This window comes from Bos indicus, chromosome 1 (assembly GCF_029378745.1).
Source record: "Bos indicus isolate NIAB-ARS_2022 breed Sahiwal x Tharparkar chromosome 1, NIAB-ARS_B.indTharparkar_mat_pri_1.0, whole genome shotgun sequence".
Classification (NCBI taxonomy): Eukaryota; Metazoa; Chordata; class Mammalia; order Artiodactyla; family Bovidae; genus Bos; species Bos indicus.
In genome coordinates this window covers 145,411,470-145,430,562 of record NC_091760.1, presented here as the reverse complement: position 1 = coordinate 145,430,562, position 19,093 = coordinate 145,411,470, and the positions used below count along the sequence as shown (strand labels likewise).

General features: G+C 51.7%; 1 protein-coding gene across 12 annotated transcripts in view; it reads right to left on the bottom strand.

Moving 5' to 3' along the window:
• Positions 1–4,405: 4,405 nt before the first annotated feature.
• The window catches only part of ADARB1 (adenosine deaminase RNA specific B1), a 116,106-nt gene continuing 101,418 nt past the window's right edge, over positions 4,406–19,093 (bottom strand). For 9 of the 12 annotated variants that reach the window (XM_019963238.2, XM_070795977.1, XM_019963247.2 and 6 more), the window contains 2 exons: positions 10,723–10,901; positions 4,406–8,815 (listed from right to left, as the gene is read on the bottom strand). In XM_019963238.2, coding sequence (XP_019818797.2) covers positions 8,636–8,815; positions 10,723–10,901 — 359 coding nt within the window. In that variant the 3' untranslated portion in view covers positions 4,406–8,635. Of the gene's footprint in view, positions 8,816–10,722; positions 10,902–19,093 lie in introns of those variants that run through there. The other 3 variants (XM_070796021.1, XM_070796024.1, XR_002180986.2) reach the window with 2 other exon arrangements.

Here is a 19,093-nt window from a genome sequence, read left to right as displayed (position 1 = left end):
TACCACACACCATCCACCATGGACCTATTACATCCCGCCCATCTACCTTCTACCATTTACCAGCCACCACCATCATCCATGATCCATTTCTACCTTCTTCACTCCACCATGTTCCTCGACTGTTCACAACCCACTTTCCTCTCTTTGACTTTCCAGCATCTTTTATCCTCTTTGCCTATCCTTCCTTTTCACATCTTTGTGATCACCAGATTCTACTTATTAATAATATCTCCTGGATTTGTATTTCTTTTTAAATACTCTCAGGTGACAATTATTCAAACAACATAAATACATACTGGAGAAGGGAATGGCAACCCACTCTAGTATTCTTGCCTTGAGAATTCCATGGACAGAGGAGCCTGGGGAACTACATAACAACACTGATAGGCAACTGATACACAAGAGTGAAAAAACTGGTTTAAAACTCAAAAACTCAACATTCAAAAAAACTAAGATCATGTTATCCAGTCCCATCACTCCATGGCAAATAGATGGAGAAACAATGGAAACAGTGACAGACGTTACTTTCTTGGGCTCCAAAATCACTGCACATGGTGACTGCAGCCATGAAATTAAAAGACGTTTCCTCCTTGGAAGAAAAGCTATGAAGAACCTAGACAGCATATTAAAAAGCAGAGATGTTACTTTGCCAACAAAGGTCCATCTAGTCAAGGCTATGGTTTTTCCAGTAGTCATGTATGGATGTGAGAGTTGGACCATAAAGATAGCTGACAGCTGAAGAATTGATGCTTTTGAACTGTGGTGTTGGAGAAGACTCTTGAGAGTCCCTTGGACTGCAAGATCAAACCAGTCAATCGTATAGGAAATCAGTCCTAAATATTCATTAGAAGGATTGATGTTGAAGCTGATGCTCCAATACTTTGGCCACCTGATGGGAAGGACTGACTCATTGGAAAAGATCATGATGCTGGGAAAGATTGAAGGCAGGAGAAGAAGGGGACGACAGGATGAGATGGTTGGATGACATCACCCACTCAATGAACGTGAGTTTGAGAAGCTCTTGGAGTTGGTCATGGACAGGGAATTTTGTTGTGCTGCAGTCCATGGGGTCGCAAAGAGCTGGACACGACTGAGTGACTGAACTGAACTGATTACACACAAAAGCAACATCTGAGGTAAAAGGCATTCCTTAATGAGATGAGGACTGTTCTTCTAACTAGATGGTTCTCAGGTGCAAGGATCAGGGGCAGTCTCCTGCAACAAGACCAGCTCTGTCTTAGTTACGCTCTTAGTGTTTTTCAATAGCTGTAAAGCCACGACACTTTGCAGAATACACAGAGAAGGAGGCAGTGATACATGATGGCAATGTCCCTCAACTGCTTATTGAACGCCAACCTAGTATCCTTTCATCAGAAGGTGATCTGTAGTAAAAATTATAAAAACATTTAAAATGCTTTATCAGGTCTCGTCCAGGTTACCTTTTCATTCAAATGCTCTGAAAGCAAAGGATCCAAAACTCTGTACCTGTCAGACGATGTGTTACCCTGTCATTCTCAACTGCTGGGACCTTTACTGGCACAGCCTCACCTCTGCTTATAGTGATTCTCCATCACCAGGTGGTCCTTTGTTCGACCTGATACATTCTGAGAGGGTTGGGAATGTGCAAATGTTCACTTCATTGCTTTTTAGCCCATTTGACATTTTATTAAAATGCTCTGGCCATTCCATTATTTTAAATCTATTTTCACCAAAACTTGGAGGTGCAGATTATTTTCATTCTACTGATCCTAATGGCCCATGTCTGCCACGCAGCCTGACCCTCCTTGTCAAGCCTGGGAACTGAGTTAGACTTACCTTCTGTCCAACCAGGTCTGAGCCAGTTTTCTGATTGAAATAAAAACATTAACATGATTTTCCAGCGATTTTCAAAAAGAAAATCCTGAGAAATAAAATTATAGGATACACCGTTAAACGTCTGAAGGCAGTGAAGCCAAGATTTAGAACACCTATGATGTAATTAATTGACCCACTTTATAATGTGCCATTAAAAGAAAATCAGTCTATATACTGATTTCCTTACTCAGCTCATAAAATTTAATGAAAGTATGTAGGCAAATGTTCAGGTTATACACTGAGTAAGGAGAATGATGACAAAAAAATGTGTATATGTTGGTATTGAACATTATTCCCAGGAGCTAAAGGCTAAGTAAGAATTAAGTCTAAAAAGCATTTAAAAAAGCCCTGCCTCACTAATTCATGATCAAAGCCTCCTTCATTTTTAATGAAAAAGAAAGTTATGCATTGCTAAAACTAATCAGTCTGATAGCTAGCACTTTCCAATGTATGTCTGCAGTGTTATTTAAGAATATTCAGTTTATCCATATAAGAAAAGAGTAGGGAGGTGAGTAGTCTGACTCTTGAAATCATTTAAGGCGGGGAGGAATTCGGTATTCACGAGAAGCTCGTGTTCATGAGGCCGGACTTTATCTAAACATAGCTGACTTTCACTTTGGCCCCACTGTTTCCTACCCGAGGAAAAAATTTAAACACATAAAAGCAGAAAGAACAGTGTAGTGAATTTCTGTCAGCTCTAGCAATTTCCTACGTTTGGCCAATAACGTTTTATCTAGACCTTCCCATCACTTATGCTTTTTCTTCTAAGCAAGTTCCAGACTTGTTCATCTGCAAAGACTTCACTGCGCATTCTAGCAGCGCCTTTGTGATGCTGACAAATGACACAGACTCCCCATTAGCCAGATGTCAGTACCCTGCTGCTAGTGTCCAAATATTTTAGCATTCCTCTCTTCCTTTTTCCATCAGTTTTCTGATTGCAAATGCATTCTTTTATTGAGATAGTCCATTATGTTCACTATTTCAAATTCTTCTTTGCTCTCACATTTTCTATTTTAGAATGTTAATTGAGCTCATTTGAAATTCTTGGGCTCTCTGTTTGAAAATATTAGCACATAAACTGTGATGGAGTCTAAATCACTGTCTCCATTCTAATTATCAAATACTTGTACTCATCACACGTCCTCTATTCAGGTCATTCCTCAGGGTGCTGTGGCTGCTTGACAGCTGCCCTCAGTGGCCACAGCCCAGGGAACTGAGGGGTGGGGAGAGGTGGGGTGCACCGGGGCGGGGGTGCCCCAGCTCAGCAGCCTTGCACTTAGGGCTACAGGTGGACGCTCCCAGCTCAGGGCCCTTGCATGGCCCAGAGCCAATCATCAATTTTACAGCTGTGAAGACAGCAGCCCATGCTTTATAAACAATAAAAAAGTATGATGATCTGGCAAGTCCTGGGGCCTGCTGCCTCCACAGACACCTGGTGGGTTCTCACTGTGCCCTCGTATCCGGAGCCAGTAGTGCGGGGACCGTGGTTCTGACCAGAGAGGGGTCACTGTCACTCTCGCATCTGACTGGGACAAGCAATGCCTCTCATAACAGCTTTCAGAGGCTGCACCGACCCATCCTCAATTCCGGGGCCCTTGCAACCTAACAGGTATGCTTCAGTGTGATCTGCATGTCTGCACCCCGTTCTCGGGCCTGGGAAATGCAGGGTGGCCAACTAGGCCCAAGAGGGGGCGTCTTAGGTACAAGCCTCCCCCAGGGCCCAGAGGGCGCCCAGCAGGCTGAGGCTCAGGCACAACGATGAGCCAACAACTCTGAGGATCCAGCATCTTTTTCTCAACACAGCTGTGAGCTCGTATTGTGTGGCTTTAAACAGCAGCTGGGTTCCACCTCTCCCCAGAATGCTGTAGCTTCACTGCTGGGCCAGTGCCCCAGGACCACTCAGGCTGGTCCTTCTGTCTTTAGTAAGGAAATTATTAATGACGTGATTAATTGGATTTTAATATTAACAATGACTCAGTGACAGAGGAGCCTGGTAGGCTGCAGTCCATGGGGTCATGAAGAGTCGGGCACGACTGAGCGACTTCACTTTGACTTTTCACTTTCACGCATTGGAGAAGGAAATGGCAACCCACTCCAGTATTCTTGCCTGGAGAATCCCAGGGACAGAGGAGCCTGGTAGGAGGCCGTCTGTGGGGTCACACAGAGTCGGACATGACTGAAGCGACCTAGCAGCAGCAGTAGCAACTTACTAAGCAGCTGGTTTCCCAGATGTCTAGCAGTCGAGCGAGTCTTCAGGTAGCCCCCAGACCCGCTTCCAACCTGGGAGCGGATTTTCAGCCTTTCCTGCTGGAGAACGTGTGCTCCGTGTGGTCAGCCCCATCACAGAACCCGGGGTCTTGCCACCTCTCTAAAGGAGCCACAGGAAGTCCCCACGACTCTGGACTGAACCTGTGAAGAAGAGGCTGCTCCCAGCCTTTTCTCTGAAGTGTCATTGGTCTTTCTGATGACACATACCTTCATTTGAACGTTGCTTTTATTGTGGGGAAAGAAATGGAAACAATGAAAACTGACACAAAAGAGAGCAAACCACTTGTCTCTAACAGTGCTGCTTTTTATTTGCATGGGACTGTTCACTTTCCAAAAACTTTTCCTATTTGCTTTTCATGTCGTTGTAGGAATGCTGGACAAAGGCAGATTTTTTAAAAAGGAAAATCAAATGAAAACAACTTCCTATCCCGTCATCCACGCACGGTGACCAGACTCAGTCCTTTCAGATTGTTCCGTGCGTACCCTCCTTCCCTGAAGCATCTCCACAACTGTGAACTTCAACACTAGCTTTACAGCCAGTTTTCCACTCTATTGGGAACATCCTTCCAAAACACCGGCCCTGAACATTATTGCGACCAGGGGGCTACCTCATGGCCCCAACACCCAGATGGTCTTGTCAGCACCACCCTGGAGTGTGGCCCCTCTTTGCTGCCCCATCCATGTCCCTCCACATGCCTCCTACCACGTGGACTCATGTCCCCCTCCTCCCCAACAGATGGGGTAGGAGCAGGGCAGCTGTGCAGTGTCCACTCCTCTGCCCTGAACTTGGGGACTGGACTCGGAGGGCTGACCCCAGGGCAGGCGCTCAGAGCAGACACAGGCGGGGAGCAGGGCCCAGCCGCAACGGCCCAGCAGGTGTTGCTCCTGACACCTCTTCCCGAGCAAGAAGGGGGACACCCAGGAGGAGAGAGAGTCTGGGCAAGGCTGTGGTGGTGAAACATGGTTTTATTGAGAACATCTCATGCCCTCTGTCTGAGTGACAGCGTCTCATGCTCGGTTCTGGCTGGTCTCAGTGCAGGAGGAAGCTCATGCGGGGGTTACGTGTGGCCTGGACATTAGTGGAGACGTGGGGACACCAAGGGCTGAGCCCTATTGACAGTGTTCTCAGCTGAGTTACATTCATAGAAGGTGTCTGAACTCTAGAACAAAATTAAAAGCATAGAACCCAAAGTCGGAGAAGCAAACCGTTTTCGGGGCTCACTCCACAGACCACCTTAAACTGCTCACGGCTGCGCCCCTGATGCACTGTCAGCACAAGCTGTGGCCAAAACGCGAGTCCTTGGCTGGGGGGCGGGGCGGGGCGCCTTGTCCCTCCAGACCCTGAGCAAGGGGGTGCAGACATGCTGCCAGGAACAGGAGCCCAGAGTCGGGATTAAGTGAGAGTGCCCACCCCCCGCTCCCAGTTGTGGGGACACAAAACCCAGCACCCCGGGCTGGCTGCTGCTGAGGGAGGGATGGTCCCAGGACTCACAAAGCTGGACCCACACAGTCACACTCTGCTTTTACCATCTGCATAGGTTTGATGAAAAATAAACCTTCTGAGAGATTCACCGATTTCAAAGAATTTAGAGATGGGAGTGCCAGCTCACTTTATTTCTCAGGCCGGATCAAAGTGATGATTGGGGCAGACCTTACACATTGGTGTGAGGCATTCTGGAAATGCTGAACATCCATCCTTTTCATCTGTTTTGAGGAAAGGGGTAGGCGGTGGCCCCTGGGACATGCCCAGCAAGGAGACCCAAGGGCTTGGCCCCGAGACGAGGAGAGTAAGGGCTCTGCAGTCTGGAGGGCAACAAAACTATTCCAAGGAAACGAATTCCAGGGAAGTGCGGATCTCACACAATGCTGGCTTGTACATTTTAAAATAAAAGTAACTCGTTTTGATCACAATAAAAATCTCCAAAACAGAAAAGAAAAGCCCCTTTAAGACTCAGAGTCAACCAGCAGGGAGGAGTACAGTGTGCTGACCCCAAGCAGGGGTGAGGGCTGGAGAACCCAGGATGGGGGGCCTGCCTCGGCCCCACCCCCACGAGCCCTGGCTCACTTTTCTACAACACAGGACAGCTGCCCCTTGGGCTGGGCACTGAAGAGGGGCCAGTGTCTTGGGAGAATTAGCACTCCAGGCTCAGCCAACAAGTCAAAACAGCCCCTCCCATCCCCGCTGGTCAAGCTATCCTCAAAAATGTAAGATTTTTTTCAAAAGATCAAGTTCTTGGTTTCGTCAAATCTCTGTTTCTAAAGCCCAGATTAAGGACCCTAGATGTAAAGGACTCCTCAAGGGAACAGCTCCGTGGTGACGCCATGTGGGCATCTGGGAGGGGGGTGTAAGATGCTGGGCTCCCTGATTTCTTTGGGGGTTGAGGGGGTGCTTGCCCTGCTTTTCCTGCCTACAGACAGACAGACAGACACACAGACGGAGGAGACTGGCCACACTCAGGACGATAGGGCTGGAGACTTCCTGCCTATGAGCAGCGTCCAGCTGTCCTGTTACAGGAGCAGGGCTGGCCTCCTGCCCTGGCTCGACTCCCCCTGGCCTCACACAGGGGTCCTGCCCACCCAGGGCTCCCTGAACCCCTACCCCTGTGAACCTTGGCCACGTTCCCCCCAGCATCTCCCGAGGCCTGAGCACTCTTGGGGCGGGAGCCCTGTGCCAGGCCCGTGCTGCCCGGTGGCACAGATCCGCCTGGGAGAGGCAGTGGCACCCGGCTGAGGCCCTGGGGAGCCGCACATAAGGCATTCAACTATCTGGGGTGGGGGTTGCGAGGGGTCGGGCGTGCAGGGTAGCTTGTGTGTGCGCAACACCATTCCTCTAGACTTTGTAACCAAAATCCACGTATTTTTAAAAAACTAAGTCCATCTTCCACTCCCCATTAGAAAAAAATACCATCTATAGAGACGAGAATACAAACGCAGGGGCTCACAGACGTCTTTTCTGAGTGTGCAGGCCCCGCCGGCCCCTGTGCTGGCAGGGTCAGGCTAAGCCACACTCCGCAGAGGGAGGTGTGGGTCTCAAAGGACAAAGATCTGTCCTTTAACCTGGTCAGCCCGTGTGTACACAGCACCCTCAGCATGCACCCACAGGGCACACCCTCTCACGTCTCTGTGGTGCGAGGGGACACCTGGAGGCCAGCCCTCTTCAGCCCCACCTCCCACCCTGAGCACAGGGGTCACGGCCAGGGCCACCCTGCTCCTGCTTATTAAGTCCATAGAGGACACCCCCCCAACACGCCCCCTGGGCACACAGTCTGACTCCTGGACTTGGCTGGGGAGTGGGGTCTGCCTTCTCACCCACAGCACCCCAAGACCAGGAGCTGGCACTGACCCCACGAAGGGCGGGAAGCTCCTCCGGGGTCCTGAGTGGAAGCAGGAGGCAGTCAGTGTGGACTTTGTGCTCAGTGGGGATGCCCTCCCAAGGCCCCTCCGCCTGCCCCGACCCCAGACTCGCTGGCTCGGCCTGCCTGGGCTTGTCCCTGCACAGTGGGGTGCCGGCCCGTGTCCTGGGTGTCCCAGACGCCAGACCACCCCCTTCCCTGCCGTGACACCAACACCCAATCCCGGTCGAGACCACGTGAGCGACACGCTGTCTCGCTAACTTTCAGCCTGAACACTTCTTATATTTCAAACACGTCTTTGATAAAGTGGGAAAGAATAATTTAAAAATATGCCCTCAGTGGCATTTTCCAAGAGTGAATATCTATGCAATTCATCCTATTTCCATCCTGCGAGGATTCTGGGATGGTCGTTCACATCCACACGATTCAGAGGAGGGACCAGAGGGAATCCTAGGCCATTTATTGTGCGGTCGGCCTGCAGACTCCTTCTGGTCCTTAAGAGTTAAACACTGTTTAAAAAACCCAAGTGAAGGGCCAGGCTCACTGGCCACGTTTGACCTGTGATTACTGAGAGGTTTTCCAGGATATGATCCAACAAGGGGTACAGAAGCTTCTAGAAGAGGGGGCTGCAGGACCTGGGCCACGGTCCCGGGGGCCACCCAGCAGATCACTGTGCTGCAGATCGGCCTCTGTGGGAGGGCAGCGACTGTGGGGGAAGGGGCCACGGGCAGACAGGGACCGTTTCCTTAGGCTAGCTTCCTCGCTACTTCCTAGCGCCCTCCATATGGAAATGCCTCTTTGCACTTAAAACGATGTCGCATAAGAGTGACCTGGCATAATTATTTCTTATTTTATAAACCACATTCCTAGTTCTGAATAAATTATTCAAGAATTTCACACAAAGTAATTTCTATTTTCCTAAACTTCAGGAAGCCCTACTTAGTAGAACTCAATTTCTAAACGTAAACTGAGATTGAAAGCAGTCACTGGATGACTCAGAGGGGAAACGCTGCTGCTGAGATGCAGGTGGGGACCGGGACCCCGAGCCCACACCCACCACCCCACCCCCGCCCCGAACCGCACGCCTGCCCCCAGGACGGCGCCCGCACACCCACACCGGCCCCAGCCCGGCTGTGAGGCTGGGGCTGTGCTGCACGCCGTCAGGGTGTGAGTGAGAACTGGTCCTGTTCCGTGGGCTTCTCCACCCAGGCGCCCAGCCCGGCCTTGATGAAGGCTCTGAACAGACAGGCCTTGGCAGCCTGGTACTCCTTGGCGACCAGCTTGGACTCATGGTACACGTTGGGTTTGGTGATCTTGGAGCGCAGTAAGCTGGAGGGAACCTGTGAAAAGACAAAAAGGCAAGTGCAACTGTTCAAGCCGTAACAGGGGAAAACGCAATCCAGGATGGTGTTCAAAGAGCAGCATTTCAGCCTGTGCTGCTTCTGGGGGACCCCACTGACCCCGAGGACCACATCACACAGAGCCACGCCAGACGCCCAAGTGTGCCGCGTCCTCAGCCCCAGTGGCGGCTTCGCAGTTAAACAGGCGGGCTGCTGGCGACCCACGAGCAGGGGACTCAAACGATACACCAACGCTTTCAGGTCTTGAGCAAACACCACTCTGCTGTTTGGTCACAGAGAACTCTGTGCCTCGGCCCGTGAGGCCAACGCATTTCTGTGCAGCTAGGATCTGCAGGGAGGGCAGCTGCTGTGAGGCTGCCCGTGTGGTGACCCTCTTGCCACGTGGACACGGCAACTTCTGTCCATCACAGATAAAAGTTTCTGACTCGATGTAATAGGTGAAAACTGGTCACATACGGATCCACTAGAGAAGATTTTATCTGGGGAAAGGGGACCTGTTGCTGTAAAAACCCTCTAACTCCAAACCAAACCTCAAAATCAACAGGTTTAAGAGGCTTCCTGAAGGGCTGAGTGAACTCAGGGCAGCCCCAGGTTGCAGGGCCCAGGAATCTGCAGTGAGGGGGAGTGCCTGCCAGGCAGAGCTGGTGGGGGGCCAAGTGGAGGGGGTGCTGAGTTCTGGGTTCATATGGGCGTGGGGGCCGGGGGTTACGGGCTGAGCCTGCTTTGGATCTGAGGAGGCAGGGCCTGACTGCCAGCTGAGAGCAGCCCGAGGAGGCAGGAAAGGGTGGCCGTGAGTGGGTGGGGGTCTGGGCGCCTCACAGGGCAGGGTGGCCACGAGTGGGGGGGTCTGGGCACCTCACAGGGCAGGGTGGCCGCGAGCGGCGGGGGTCTGGGCGCCTCACAGGGAAGGGTGGCCGCGAGCAGGGGGGTCTGGGCGCCTCACAGGGCAGGGTGTCCGTAGATGGGTAGGGGGTCTGGGTGCCTCACAGGGCAGGGTGGCCACGAGCGGGTGGGGGTGTGGGCGCCTCACAGAAAGGGTGGCCGCGAGCGGGTGGGGGTGTGGGCGCCTCACAGGGAGGGTGGCCGCGAGCGGGGGGGTCTGGGCGCCTCACAGGGCAGGGTGGCCACGAGCGGGTGGGGGTGTGGGCGCCTTACAGGGGAGGGTGGCCGCGAGCGGGATGGGTCTGGGCGCCTCACAGGGGAGGGTGGCCGCGAGCAGGTGGGGGTCTGGGCGCCTCACAGGGAGGGTAGCGGCGAGCAGGGGGGTCTGGGCGCCTCACAGGGCTGGGGGGGGTCTGGGTGCCTCACAGGGCAGGGTGGCTGCGAGCGGGGGGGTCTGGGCGCCTCACAGGGAGGGTGGCCGAAAGCGAGGGGGTCTGGGCGCCTCACAGGGAGGGTAGCCGCGAGCGGGGGCAGTCTGGGCACCTCACAGGTAGGGTGGCCGCGAGCGGGGGGATCTGGGCGCCTCACAGGGGAGGGCGGCCGCGAGCAGGGGGGTCTGGGCGCCTCACAGGAAGGGCGGCTGCGAGCGGGTGGGGGTCTGGGCGCCTCACAGGGAGGGTGGCCATGAGCGGGTGGGGGTCTGGGCACCTCACAGGGAGGGTGGCCGTGAGCGGGGGGCTCTGGGCGCCTCACAGGGAGGGTGGCCATGAGCGGGGTGTCTGGGCGCCTCACAGGTAGGGCGGCCGCGAGCGGATGGGGGTCTGGGCGTCTCACAGGGAGGGTGGCCGTGAGCTGGGGGGTCTGGGCGTCTCACAGGGTGGGGGGGGTCTGGGCACCTCACAGGGAGGGTGGCCGTGAGCTGGGGGGTCTGGGCGTCTCACAGGGTGGGGGGGGTCTGGGCGCCTCACAGGGAGGGCGGCTGTGAGCGGGGGTCTGGGCAGTACCTTGCCGTGCACACGCATCCAGCGACAGTACAAGGCGTGCTTACACAGGCGTGAGGCGCGGCCCAGCTCGTCCTTCCCCGTGGTGGCGTTGATGACCTCGAGGGCCGAGTCGCCCACCGTCCAGTTGACGCTGAAGTTGGGGGCCTTGCCTGGCTGCCGCGCCTCCGCGTTGCTGATGCCTGGAATGGGGCGAGAGCGGGAAGGTGACGCGGGTGCTGTGGGGACAGGTCTGAGTCGTCAGCCGGGCACACCCGCCCTCCCAGCAGCTCAGTTCGGTCCATCGGGCACACCCGCCCCCCCAGCAGCTCAGTTCGGTCCATCGGGCACATCCGCCCTCCCAGCAGCTCAGTTCGGTCCAGTGATGCAGCCCAGAAACACGCCCCTGTGGGGAGGCGAGCAGGTCCACAGAAACCCCAAAACCTGAGACTTCATGCACTGAGTTCCCTTGGGGCCAAAACTGCTGACATCCAGGAGCAGATGGGCTCCGTTTCCAGGTTAATTCAGGGGCCACGTGGCTGTGCACCTCAGCATGTTTGTGCTTGGGCCCTGCCGCCGGGGCCAGGCAGGTTCACACCCCTGCCCACACTCATGACACTCAAGACCCAGCAAACTTGCCTCTTAGCGAGTGTGTCGGTGCCTTCTCAGCAGGGTACAAGTCTCCTGTCTTAACCAGATAGAGGCTTGTGCTGTGGGGCTGACAGGTGGATGCCCTCAGGTCACTGAGGACTGAATGCAGGTGCCCACCATGGGCAGAGTGACGCAACCCCATGGACCCAGACACAGGCCAGAGTGCTTGCAACAAGAGCTGGCTTACGGTTGCAGTGCCGGACCTCAGGGAGCTCCCCCGGGCTCCTCGCTCTTGGTGACCCCCTCCTCCCCCTTGCACAGAGTGTTAAAGCCAGGGCAGCAGGTCCAGGCAGCCCAAGGCTGGCACCCAGGCCTCGCTCAGAAGCCTCACTTCTTCAGGGCAAAGCAGCATGAGAAGGAACTGGGAAAATTCATGCTTACAGGCCACCAATCTCAGGGATTCATTTCAAGGGACAATATGTGTTCAATGTGATGTCCTTGCCCCCTCCCCCAGATGTGCAGGGGAGGGGTGGGTGCCCACTGTGCCCAGCCTCCCCTTTGCCCCTCCACTGCCTGGTGGGTGCTGGCGTCTGAATCCACACTTGGATAGCACTGGGTGGAGCTTCCTGAAGACCCGGGTATTTTACACAGACCCCACAATGGAACCCCCGGGCTGGCTGCCCAGTGTGTCTTCCCCAGGTAGTCGGTGGGGGGGCGGGATTGCCACAGCAGAGGATAGGTACTGGGCACCGGAAGGGAGCTCGTGCTGGGAGCACTCCACCCTGGGTCACCTGCCCTTCTGAGGTGACTCCCAGAGTGACTTCAGGTCAGCAAGTGAACACTTGAAAAATGATGATTTGTCCCCAGGAAAGAGTACAGAATAAGAGGTGCACATCCCCTCGAGTCATCTGCCCACAGAACTGCCTGGCCCTGCTACTTGTTCTGACTCACAAGTCCTCCTGGCTACAGTGGCCACCTCTGAGGGCTTTGTCCAAGCCCCACGCAGGGGGTCCAGCTGCCTGACTGGCTGCACGCCCTCCTCCCAGAGGCAGTGAAGAGCCTCACGGGAGCGGTGAGAGCCCTCAGTGGGGCCGAGTGGAGAACCACCGCACGCACAGAGCAGAGGTGCGCTGGTCCTGGCCTCCAGTGGCTTCTCCTGCAGCCCAGCCCGCCGACCTGCCTGTCTCCTCAGGTGTACACAGCACCCGCCTGCAGAATCCGCCCAGCAAGGCCAGTCCCCTGTGCAGGCCCCCACCGATGCCCAGGGCTGCTGCTCCCCAGCAGCCTGCCTCCAGCTTGGCCTGGGGGACTCGACAGCCGCTAGGCAGACAGACCCAGTTCCGAGAAAATCTTCATGGTTTTTTTCAAGGTTTCTGCCTTCTCCGTGAAACTGCTGAATCGTTTTTTTTTCATTCTAAGACATGAGCCCTGAATGATTTCACTTCCCATAAATGTTTTAACTAAATTATCGGACATCTCACAGAGTGAGCAAACCCTCAATAAACTGAGCCTCTGGCCCCAGAGTCTGCCCCATCCCTGCTCCTCCGCCACGGCAGCCACCAGCAGCCCGACACCACATCACTGATCACTGCTGCCTGCCTTAGTATGTGTTACACAAGTGCTTTCCAGACCTTCGAATTAACGTGTGATCTCTGTACTTACTAAAAACACGTATTCATAAGGCTTATTCCTTACATCCTCTCTGTTCTCAGAGTTACTTTCTCTCAGTTGTGTTTTCTCATATAGATCACTCTCTTCTGTGTTTATTTTCCTCAGAAGTTTGATGGCCATTCATTCACGTTTGTGAGTAAACATCTTGGTTGATGAACAGAGGCAGCTGGCATGGCCCTCCTGAGCCTCTTTCTGGGAAGGGCCTGCGCGTACAGGGAGAGCCTGGACCCACGTCCGTCTAGACCAAGAGTCCAGAGTCCAGCTTGGCCCCTGTCTGAATGTTGGCACGGGAGCCTCACCGTGGGCAGGACTCCCACCAGGGAAGCTCTGGCTTCGTTCCGGGTGTCCCAGGGCAGCACATCCTCGACACCAACCCTCTGCCCCCAGGCTGCTTCTACCCTGCGAGCTGGGGCCGCCTCAGGCAGTTTCATCAGCTGCTGGGTCTGGGGCAGCTGTCCCGAGCACATGTGCGCAGATGCAGGTGGTTCTGCAGGTCCCCTGGCCAGCAATGGGTGCACTCAAGGCCACAGCCTCTTGAGGACAGAGTCAGGAAGAGTGGCTCGGGGAAGAAAGGCGGTCTGTTTAGGTACAACTTGTGGGGAATCTCATAATGGGACAGAATCTTCTGTGAATGAATGGATCACTTCAGTTCAGTTCAGTCGCTCAGTCGTGTCCAACTCTTTGCGACCCCGTGAATCGCAGCATGCCAGGACTCCCTGTCCATCACCAACTCCCAGAGTTCACTCAAACTCACGTCCATCAAATCGATGATGCCATCCAGCCATCTCATCCTCTGTTGTCCCCTTCTCCTCCTGCCCCCAATCCCTCCCAGCATCAGAGTCTTTCCCAATGAGTCAACTCTTCGCATGAGGTGGCCAAAGTACTGGAGTTTCAGCCTTAGTATCATTCCTTCCAAAGAAATCCCAGGGCTGATCTCCTGTAGAATGGACTGGTTGGATCTCCTTGCAGTCCAAGGGACTCTCAAAAGTCTTCTCCAACATCACAGTTCAAAAGCATCAATTCTTCGGCACTCAGCCTTCTTCACAGTCCAACTCTCACATCCATACATGACCACTGGAAAAACCATAGCCTTGACTAGACAGACCTTTGTTGGCAAAGGAATGTCTCTGCTTTTTATTATGCTGTCTAGGTTGGTCATAACTTTCCTTGCAAGGAGTAAGCATCTTTTAATTTCATGGCTGCAGTCACCATCTGCAGTGATTTTGGAGCCCCCACAAAATAAAGTCTGACACTGTTTCCACTGTTTCCCCATCTATTTCCCATGAAGTGATGTGACCAGATGCCATGATCTTCGTTTTCTGAATGTTGAGCTTTAAGCCAACTTTTTCACTCTCCTCTTTCACTTTCATCAAGAGGCTTTTGAGTTCCTCTTCACTTTATGCCATAAGGGTGGTATCATCTGCATATCTGAGCTTATTGATATTTCTTCCCACAATCTTGATTCCACCTTGTGCTTCTTCCAGCCCAGTGTTTCTCATTATGTACTCTGCATATAAGTTAAAGAAGCAGGGTGACAATATACAGCCTTGACGTACTCCTTTTCCTATTTGGAACCAGTCTGTTGTTCCATGTCCACTTCTAACTGTTGCTTCCTGACCTGCATACAGGTTTCTCAAGAGGCAGGTCAGGTGGTCTGGTATTCCCATCTCTTGAAGACTTTTCCATAGTTTATTATGATCCACACAAAAGCTTTGGTATAGTCAATAAAGCAGAAATAGATGTTTTTCTTGAACTCTCTTGCTTTTTCGATGATTCAGCGGATGTTGGCAATTGGATCTCTGGTTCCTCTGCCTTTTCTAAAACCAGCTTGAACAACTGGAAGTTCACAGTTCACGTATTGCTGAAGCCTGGCTTGGAGAATTTTGAGCATTACTTTACTAGTGTGTGAGATGAGTGCAATTGTGTGGTAGTTTGAGCATTCTTTGGCACTGCCTTTCTTTGGGATTGGAATGAAAACTGACCTTTTCCAGTCCTGTGGCCATTGCTGAGTTTTCCAAATTTGCTAACATATTGAGTGCAGCACTTTTACAGCATCATCTTTCAGGATTTGAAATAGCTCAACTGGAATTCCATCACTTCCACTAGCTTTGTTCGTAGTGATGCTTTCTAAGGCCCACATGACTTCACATTCCAGGATGTCTGGCTCTAGGTCAGTGATCACACCATCGTGATTATCTTGGTCATGAAGATCTTTTTTGTACAGTTCTTCTGTGTATTCTTGCCACCTCTTCTTAATATCTTCTGCTTCTGTTAGGTCCATACCATTTCTGTCCTTTGTCGAGCCCATCTTTGCATGAAATGTTCCCTTGGTATCTCTAATTTTCTTGATGAGATCTCTAGTCTTTCCCATTCTGTTGTTTTCCTCTATTTCTTTGCACTGATTGCTGTGGAAGGCTTTCTTATCTCTTCTTGCTATTCTTTGGAACTCTGCATTCAGATGCTTATATCTTTCCTTTTCTCCTTTGCTTTTCACTTCTCTTCTTTTCACAGCTATTTGTAAGCCTCCCCAGACAGCCATTTTGCTTTTGTGCATTTCTTTTCCATGGGGATGGTCTTGATCCCTGTCTCTTGTACAATGTCACGAATCTCCGTCCATAGTTCATCAGGTACTCTATCAGATCTAGTCCCTTAAATCTATTTCTCACTTCCATTGTATAATCATAAGGGATTTGATTTAGGTCATACTGAATGATTAGTGGTTTTCCCTACTTTCTTCAATTTAAGTCTGAATTTGGCAATAAGGAGTTCATGATCTGTGCCACAATCAGCTCTCGGTCTTGTTATTGCTTACATTATTTTCTTTGGCAATTCCATGACTCTTCGACATAAGATCAAAATCAAGGGTTACTCTTCAGTAATACTTAAACCTTAGAATTGCACCATTTTACATTAAAACTAGACATGGTCAGTTAACTAACTGTATAAATATTTTTCACATGAAAGTGCTAGTCACTCAGTCATGTCCAACTGTTTGCAATCCCATGGACTATAGCCTGCCAGGCTTCTCTGTCCATGAGATTCTCCAGGCAAGAATACTGAAGTGAGTAGCCATTTCCTCCTTCAGGGGATCATACCACCTCAGGGATTGAACCCACGTCTCCTGCATTGTAGGCAGATTGTTTACCGTCTGAGCCACCAGGGAAACTCCATAAATACTTTTCATATTCTAAGTTAAATAAACTACCATCTTTAGCAAGAATGGAGAAAATAAAGCTACAAGACAGCAGGCAGTCCAAGGTTTAGCACCAGCCATGTACTTTCTTAGGGCAGGGAGCCCACATGGGCCCAGGAGATCCTGTCTGTAAGTCTGTGGGGTCAATACTCCCGCAGGACAGACACCCAGAAGGAGCTTGTGTTTCCGGGGCTGCAAAGTGAGAACTGGGGTAACGAGCTAACCACAGGCTACTGTGCAGAAAACAGTAAAAGCAGCAAAAGCTTGGTGGTCCTGAGAGTGTGTCTGCTGCTGTATATCCAGCATGCTGAGTCAGAGCTTTTAGAGCAAAAGCATGAAAAACTGTGAACTGGCCTAGTAACGGACACAAGGGAAACAGGAAACTTGGCTGGCGGCGCTGGTACTTCTCTTGCTTCTCTTGTAAGGGTGCTTCCTGTGCCACACACGGTGTGATCAGATGCATCACACACACAGTGAAGAGTGACGGATGCCTGGGGGACCAGGGCTCCTGTTACAGAGGCTACTGTTCACTCATTAAATGGCCAGGACAACGTGTAGTTACAATCTGGACTGAGTGTGGCCTTCATTCTGCAAACACACGAAACCCCGAGCAGAGCTAAAGGGGAAGGAAATCAAGTGCACAGCACAGTAATGGCCACTCAGTCCGTCGGCCAGGCCGTGTGTCCCGGGCCTGCAGCCCCTGGAGTGGAGCACCTGGGGATGTCCATCTCATTTCCCCTGGGCTGATGGAGGGGGTGGGAACCAATGGGAAACATGAGTCTGTGAGGGCAAGGCAGCCACACACACCCATTCTGTCATCTTCAGCTCCCCAACCCCAGACACAGATTGTGAGACTGTGGGCTCCACCTGGTGGACCTCAGGCCAAATCAGACCCCCTTCTTACACCAGCTTGGGGTGGGGGGTGTTTAAAGCACCAACTTAGGCGAAATACTGGGTGCTCCGGTCCACAAGGTGAAATGCACGCTGCTGACAACCTGGCCCAGAGGACAGGGGATCAAGCCAGCCTCATCCCAAGAACAGGGCTGGTGGGTGGAAGGGAAAGTGCCCCCACCCCAAGCAACACGCCCTGAGGATGAGAGGGGAGCTCCAACTCTGGTGCAGGGGGAAAAGGACATCTGGGCAGGGCAGGGAAGGGCAGCAGATCCCAGGACAGACACAGAACATGCAGCTCCACGGGACGCACCTCAGACAGGGTTCAAGTCCTCCATGTGCCATTATATCTACCGGTGTGGGCAAGAATCCCTTAGAAGAAATGGAGGACCCCTCAAAGTGAACAAGAGTCCTAAATGCAGTACTTGGGTACAATCTCAAAAATGACAGAATGAACTCAGTTCATTTCCAAGGCAACCATTCAACATCACAGTAATCCAAGTCTATGCCCCAACCACTAAAGCTGAAGAAGCTGAACAGTTCTATGAAGATCTACAAGACCTTCTAGAACTAACACCAAAAAAAAAAAAAAAAAAACCATGTTCTTTTCATCTGAGGGGACAGGAATGCAAAGCAGGAAGTCAAAAGATACTTGGAATAACAGGCAAGTTTGGACTTGGGAGTACAAAATGAAGTGGGGCAAAAGCTAACAGTTTTGCCAAGAGGACACACTGGTCATTAGCAAACATCCTTTTCTAAGAACACAAGAGATGACTCTATACATGGGTATCGCCAGATAGTCAATACCGAAATCAGACTGAGTATATTCTTTACAGCAGAAGATGAAAAAGCTCTATACAGTCAGCAAAAACAAGACCAAGAGCTGACTATGGTTCAGATAATGAGCTCCTTATTGCAAAATTCAGGCTTAATTTGAAGAAAGCAGGGAAAACTACTAGGGCATTCAGGTATGACCTAAATCAAATCCCATATGATTATACAGTGGAAGTGAGAAATAGATTCAAGGGATTAGATCTGATAAGAGTGCCTGAAGAACTATGAACAGAGGCTCCTAACATTGTACAGGATGACCAAAATCATCCCCAAGAAACAGAAATGCAAGAGAGCAAAGTGGTTGTCTGAGGAGGCCTTACAAATAGCTGAGAAAATAAGAGAAGAAAGGCAAAGGAGAAAGGGGAAAATATGCCCAAGTGAAGGCACAGTTCCAGAGAATAGCAAGGACAGATAGGAATGCCTTCTTAGGTTACCAGTGCCAAGAAAGAGAGGAAACAACAGACTGGGGAAGACTAGAAATCTCTTCAAGAAAACTGGAGATACCAAAGGAACATTTCCTCCAAGGATGGGCACAATAAAGGACAGAAACGGTATGGACCTAACAGAAGCAGAAGATATTAAGAGGTGGCAAGAATACACACAACTATACAAAAAAGGTCTTAATGACCCAGATAACCTTGATGGTATGGTCACTCACCTAGAGCCATCCTGGAGGGTGAAGTCTAGTGGGCCTTTGGAAGCATCACTACAAACAAAGCTAGTTGCGGCTGCTGCTAAGTCGCTTCAGTCGTGTCCGACTCTGTGCGACCCCATAGACAGCAGCCCACCAGGCTCCCCATCCCTGGGATTCTCCAGACAAGAACACTGGAGTGGGTTGCCATTGCCTTCTCCAATGCATGAAACTGAAAAGTGAAAGTGAAGTCGCTCAGTCATGTCTGACTCTTAGCGACCCCATGGACTGCAGCCTACCAGGCTCCTCTGTCCATGGGATTTTCCAGGCAAGAGTACTGGAGTGGGGTGCCATTGCCTTCTCTGCAAAGCTAGTTGAGGGGATGGGATTTCAGCTGAGCTATTTCAACTCCTAAAAGATGATATTGTCAAAGTGCTACACTTAATATATCAGCAAATTTGGAAAACTCAGCAGGGGCCACAGGACTGAGAAAGGTCAGTTTTCATTCCAATTGCAAAAATGGCAATGCCAAAGAATGTTCAAACTACTGTACAATTGCACTCATTTCACATGTTAGCAAGGTA